The sequence below is a fragment of the Gavialis gangeticus genome, unplaced genomic scaffold, assembly GCF_001723915.1.
Source record: "Gavialis gangeticus isolate Ggan-Ray unplaced genomic scaffold, GavGan_comp1, whole genome shotgun sequence".
NCBI lineage: Eukaryota > Metazoa > Chordata > Crocodylia > Gavialidae > Gavialis > Gavialis gangeticus.
Window position 1 is genome coordinate 7188184 of NW_017728998.1, and position 6644 is coordinate 7194827.

Below are 6644 nucleotides of genomic sequence, written 5' to 3' on the forward strand. Positions count from 1 at the left end.
ATTGGGTTATTCTCTTTCGAAACAACATAATAGTGCATTTGGAAAGATGATCGATCGGTTTGCAAAGAGAGGAAATAGTTCTTATTCAAGTTCTTTCTAGTGGGAAAAAAAAGCCTAAATACACAACAAAAGGTGGAGGAAGGAAAAAAAAAAAAGGATCAGTTCTGAAGGTATACCTGAAAATTTCAGATATCAATCATGAGGCAGTTTAGAGCGTGCTGCTTTATGGCTAAAATTCCTGGCAAAAAGGTACTTTCCTTTTTCTGTAGTTTCCAAGTAGCAGGGAATCAAAAAAGCTGAAGGGTCTTACTGAAAAATACGGACTCTCAGAGTGATCACACTGCTCATAGCTTTTACAGACTAACTGGTAACAGTTCCCATTTGGTACACAAATGTGCGAAGCTCAGTGAAGGAGCTGATGTGCTTGTGATTCAGCCCAGTTAGCAAAATATTTAAATCATGCTTGAAAATAATGAATAATTCACATGACACTTCACTGGAGTGACCAGAGGCAGGCAGAGTAGAGGCTGCACGGAAAGAAAAAAATTACAGCTTGGAAAAACCAAATGCTACATAACACCAGTGCTGACTCCGAGCAATTACATCCAGCCAAGTCAGCAAGTATCCAATATAACGCACTCCTTTGGGCAGTACTGTACTCATCTATGGGACAGACAGACATATTGAGGGGCATATTGAGTATACAAGGCCAGAGAGAGAGAAAAAAGAAAAGAAAAAAAAAAAGAGGTACTTTGATTATTACACAGCTTAGTTTCAACTTGCTTTCACATAGCAAATTTGCTTTAAATTGCATAGATGCTAACCCCAACCCTAACCCTGAAATCAAGAGAACTATATCAGTTTGCATCAGCTGGGGAGATGTAATCTATTGTACCTGGACTCATTCAATTCCATTTTAAGGGGATCAAGTGGGACTTACGTGGCCCAGAGGCCTTGGGCTGGATGTCTGCACTGGGATGAATGTCATCTGTGTAGGCTAAAATTAATAACAAAAGCTGAAATAAATAACTCATTATAACAGTAACCCCACTCATTCAAATAGCATTCTAATGTCAATGAAAGAAACCTGTCAGGAGCCTTAGAATTAGCCATTTGGTGAGGTCTGTTCTTTTCTGATACCAATACCCTCCAGGAGATGCACATTTCTGCTTCCTAATGTTTTCTGATGTCAACTCGCAGCCTGTTCATTTTCTTTGACCTTCTCTTTGTTTTGTGCTAGGGCGAATGTTCTCAGAAGTGCTATTACATCTTTGTCATTGAGACCATCTGTGTGGCTTGGTTCTCGCTGGAGTTCTGCCTACGATTCATCCAGGCGAAGAGCAAGTGTCAATTTTTCAAAGGGCCCCTAAATATCATTGACTTCTTGGCTATTTCACCTTATTATGTTTCTCTTATTGTGCTGGACGATGACCCAGGGGAGGAGACCGAGAGATCGAGCAGCAACTCATATTTGGAAAAGGTTGGACTGGTGCTACGAGTCTTACGTGCCTTGAGGATCTTGTATGTGATGCGCCTTGCCAGGCACTCCTTGGGCCTGCAGACTTTGGGGCTCACCGTTCGAAGATGCACCCGGGAATTTGGCCTGCTTTTGCTCTTCTTGTGCGTAGCAGTCACGCTGTTTTCCCCTCTGGTCTATCTCGCTGAGAATGAATCTGGCAAGGTCCTGGAATTCACAAGCATTCCAGCCTCATACTGGTGGGCCATCATCTCCATGACCACAGTGGGATACGGAGACATGGTACCAAGAAGCGTCCCAGGTCAGATGGTGGCTCTCAGTAGCATCCTCAGTGGGATACTAATAATGTCTTTCCCAGCAACTTCCATATTCCACACGTTCTCCCATTCCTATTCAGAGCTGAGGAAAGAGCATGAAAGACTACAGTCTCAGCTCAACCGAATAAAAAACCCCAATCACTCTGCTGGAAGTGACACCTTCAATGAGACAGACAGCTTGATTTTGGAGGACCCAGCCTCCCCAATCAAGTACAGTTACACAAGAACCTAAACCTGGCTGCAAAGCCTCTGGGAGGGCAACAATAATTGATCAGTGTAATGTGCAAAGCCAAGCAGAGCAACAACATGGGTGACTTGTCGTTTCTAATGCAATTTCTTTTTGCCAATGTGGGCAGACCAGATTGAGCAAGCCAACTGGAGTCTTGCAGCACACCACTGTGGAGATAGTGAGCTTTAAGGATGTCTAAGGTTGGGGGTTATTCAAACAACAAATATCTACTCTTCACTACTGCTCACTTTTTATTGATAAAGCTAATAAGGAAGTCCAACTTTGCCTATATTAGTTATATAACCTGCTGAATTCCTAACACTGAATGAGTAACAAGCAGAACAGCTTTTGCTGACATAAGTAACACCTGTTGTTTCACTTGCCTTTGAGTTTCCAATGTTCTTTGCAATTAACACCTAGAGCCAATTACCAGAATGGATTCTTGTAGGGCTACGCACCATTGCCAGTTATAAAGTGCTCATGAACAGGCGTATAGAAGAATCCATGATGCCGATACACATTCTATATCTAAGGCACTAACAAGCTTAAGTGAAGTACTGTATATGAAAGCTTTTAAAGCTCATTCTGCAGTCAGATGCTCAAACCTATAAATAAAGGATTGCACTGCTACTGTCAATGACTTATATAGTGCTTGTAAGAGAGTCTGCTTGAAATGCAATTTCAGCCTGCCCTCTGTAAACATTTCAGATGAGATAGATGAAGTTTTAAGTTTTCAGATTATTTTCTTTCACATACTTGAGCTAATGAGAGAATAAAAAAGGTGTAGTGACTAAAAAAAAAAAAAAAAAAGAATCAGTGTTTTCCTGTATATTGGATTGGGATGGCATCACAACATGTGAAAAAAGGTCAAAATGAAAACAAATATATATTGCAGACAGCAGACGTGGAATCAGCCAATAAATATTCAAAGGGTACGTATGTTATATATTGTGAAGAATTATTTCTTGGCTTATCACGATGGTTTCCTAGAGGAAGTCGTGGAGGATAACTCATTTCATGCTCATTTTGGGGGACATTCAGCTAGATGGAACAAGGTACTAGGTCTCATGGGATATCTTAGATGGCCTTGATGGTCTTACCCAACTCTGCTTTCTGAGATACGGTGAATTAAGTTAATTAGGACTAAATCCACAGTTCATGGGCAGCACCTATAAACAAGGGCTGTAGCTTTAATGAGGTACTTACACATATGCCTAACCTGAAGTATGCAAGTCACTTCATTGAAATCTATAGGATTCTCACCTGGTTAACTTGGGCAAGTATTTAAAGTTTCTTCTGGATCAGGGCCTAAGTAAAAACTTTCCTATCTAATTGATGGTCTTAATTATGGCATTTTTCAAATCTTATTGAAGCCCTGCAAAAGAGAATATTGTCATCCAGATTTAGAAAGGGCTATGTTGCGCACACAGCTGCAAATTTCCATTTTCACTGCTGTGCAGTGAAGAACCCAGTATGCATGCACACCTTTGAGCAATTGTACTGCGAGTCCTATGGGGAATTACCTGAATTGCATATATAGATATGAAGATGAGAAGTTATGGAAGTACAGTAGCTATTCATACATATTGGGTGGCTCACTCTGTGGTGGTGGTTGAGAATCTAGGTCTGTGTGCTATGGTTTGTTTGACTCATTGCTTATATACAGCAAAGCATAGCTATTAACTCACAGAAGGTAACCTGAATAAAGGAAACTTAGCACATTATAGATCTGATGCTCCAGCACATTTGGGGCAAGAATGATACACACACATCTTTAGATATATAAAATGAATGTATATATGTATGTACGACAGTGTTTCAGAAATGTATGCATATACAATGTATACATATATACAGACGTATATGTCTATATATGTGCATATGCATATACAGTGCATGCATCTGTGTATATACATATATATGTCTATATATGTGCATATGTATGTATGATGAAGTTTTGATGTTTCAGTTTCAAAATAAAACAATTTTGTGTCCATTGATCATTTACTAGACCACAGCTTTTCTACCTAGCCATAAATGATGGGTGTATTCCACAATACTGCCATCAGTGTTGCCCACTGCTGTGTAGTTTTCCACTCACTGTACACAAAATAGTTTCATTTCTAAATTGATGTTACTTTTTGAAACACCTTTGCATGTACATGTCTGCATGTATGCATGTATGTACGATTGTACATATGTACGCACACAAATACACATGCAAATACACACCCACCGAGTCTACCCACACATTCTGCTTAGTTTATGCCTCCATCATTGGATTTCTTTCTGCAATTAAATGTGGCTTTCTAACAGCAAGTCTTTGGATTTGGTAAATCTTGGAAATACACATTTTCATTAAAACATGACCCTCTGGAAAATTCATGAAATTAGGCAATGCATTGATTTTCCTTCTTAAATCAATATTTTTATTACTTTAAGAATTATTTCAGCATGGTTATATGGAAAACTAACCCCCACCCCCAAATTGCAATACAATTTTATGATTTAGCTGGCATTGGTCCTGCTTTGAGCAGAGGGTTGGACTAGATGCGACCTCCTGAGGTCCCTCCCAACCCTCATTTTTTATAATCCTATGATTTTGAGCATACAGAATTAGAAAAGTGCATGACCTTTTAATTAATACTGAATGTGGCATCAGCTTAACATCTGATGGGTCAAGCGACTTTAATCAAGTCTCAAGCAATCTAAAAACGATGATTCAGCAAAGCACTTTAGTATATATGTAAATCCTATCAAAGTCTGAGCTGTGTAAGTAGGTGCTTAAAATATTGTGAGGAATTATGTAGGGGTTACTCAGGTGCCACAGTTACGTGTTTCCATCTCTAATAGACGTCAACATATAGCCCAGTCTGGGCTCCCCGGGTTTTCATGGAGATTGTCATTCATGATTCACTATGTTATTAAAAAGGGAAAAAATATGTTGAGAGGAACATTTAGTTCCTGTGTAATTCAATCTAGTAATGAATTCAGTACAGGCAGTTGTAATTAGCGGATATTGTTGCTGCCAAGTACATATCATTTCATAAGTAGACTTAATTAAAAGAGCAGTTAAGGTACCTGGCATCCAGCTTCTCATCTCAAAATCTGTTTTTTCCCCCAAATCTAAACACAAGAAAAAACAATAAGGAGCTTTAGGAAATGCTGTTTATTTTCACGGCATGAACCATCCTAGCCTACATCTAGACCCTTCTTAAGCATAGGTCTTATCACTATCCTTCATGTGCCTGCAGATGGTGGCAAGTCACAGAGTGCAAAGTTCTCCAACCAGCTCCCAATCACTGTCCCATGTTTGCAGAGGTTGGTTAATGCTGTACCCTGCAAACCAATTAGCGACTACACACGCAGACTAAAACAGTTCCTGCCTCCCCTTTTTTTAGCCAGAGGAACTGATGAATGGCAAAGGGAAGTTGTTGAAGACGTCTGAGAAATATATTCCCCACCAAAAGCTTGCAGGGAGAAACTGAACACATCTGCAGGCGTCCTCCAAGAACTGAGATGCATCAGAGCTTGGGTCATAGAACCTGCCTGCTTTTGCACTCTGCACGGTTTTAGGGATCAAAGCCCTTGATCAAAACCAATCAATACTGTTATGGTTCCAGTGGACAACAAATCCAAATAAATAAATAAATAAATAAATAATCATGTGGGAAAAATGTGAGAAATCATTCTCAGTAGTAACTCCCCTGCTCTTGGACTCTCTCCCTCTTGTGGCCTGCCACAGCCCAAGCCTGGACATCTTCCAGAAGCACTGCAAGACCTTCTTATTCAGGCAAGCATTTAGCAAGCCAGGTCACACTGAAGTTTTGCTCGGGAAGGTTGTTATGTAAGTATATATCTTATTTCACTGTTTTTTATAAAGCTATGTTATCTTGAATCTGCCCGGTGACGTTTTGGGGAAAGTTGACATATAAAGGGTAACATATAAAGCAAAAACAGTAAAGAAACAAATACAAACCCACTAGCATTCATATATCATGAAGGACATGGGGTTTACCATTTAACTCAGATCAATCAATCAGTGGAATTATGAGACTGATGAATTCCATTGCAATTTACTTCTAGAGGTATTGCATATTTTATGCATGCCTTAAATCTAAGCAATTTATAACCTTGGGTTTCTCAGTGCTGTTATTTAAATCTTAGCCAAATACCAGAAGTACAAACAATTCATTTTTATGCAGTGATTATGAAGATAGAATCAAAACATTTCTGCTGAATACAATCTACTCAACTTGCTCGACTTAATCTGATTCCTAAACTAACTGTGTTTCTTTCTATGACCCGGTCACTAAAAGCTGAAGTGCAGGAGTCGAGGTAGATGTCATCTACTTGGACGTTAAGAAGGCCTTCGACACGGTATCCCATCCTATTCTTATAAACAAATTGAGTGGTTGTGCACCCTGTTCAAATTTGCTGATGACACTAAGATGTGGGGGGATGTGGGCATGCTAGAAGGGAGGAATAGGCTACAATTGGACCTAGACAGGTTACAGGGGTGGGTGGATGAGAATAGGATGGGATTCAACACTGACAAGTGCAAGGTGATGCACCTGGGGAGGAAGAACCAGTATACCTACAGGCGGGGAACTCCCTTCTC

General features: G+C 39.8%; 1 protein-coding gene and 1 long non-coding RNA gene across 2 annotated transcripts in view; one reads left to right on the forward strand and one right to left on the reverse strand.

The window, feature by feature from the left end:
- Window positions 1-3197, forward strand: part of KCNG4 (potassium voltage-gated channel modifier subfamily G member 4) — a 42481-nt gene extending 39284 nt beyond the window's left edge. The window contains exon 2 of the mRNA XM_019505465.1: window positions 1241-3197. Within this exon, the coding sequence (XP_019361010.1) occupies window positions 1241-2026 (786 nt within the window). The 3' untranslated portion in view covers window positions 2027-3197. The remainder of the gene's footprint in view (window positions 1-1240) is intronic.
- A 3355-nt stretch (window positions 3198-6552) lies between these two features.
- The window catches only part of LOC109289450, a 20743-nt gene continuing 20651 nt past the window's right edge, over window positions 6553-6644 (reverse strand). Inside the window, exon 4 of the long non-coding RNA XR_002095369.1 lies at window positions 6553-6641. This is a non-coding gene — a long non-coding RNA (uncharacterized LOC109289450). The remainder of the gene's footprint in view (window positions 6642-6644) is intronic.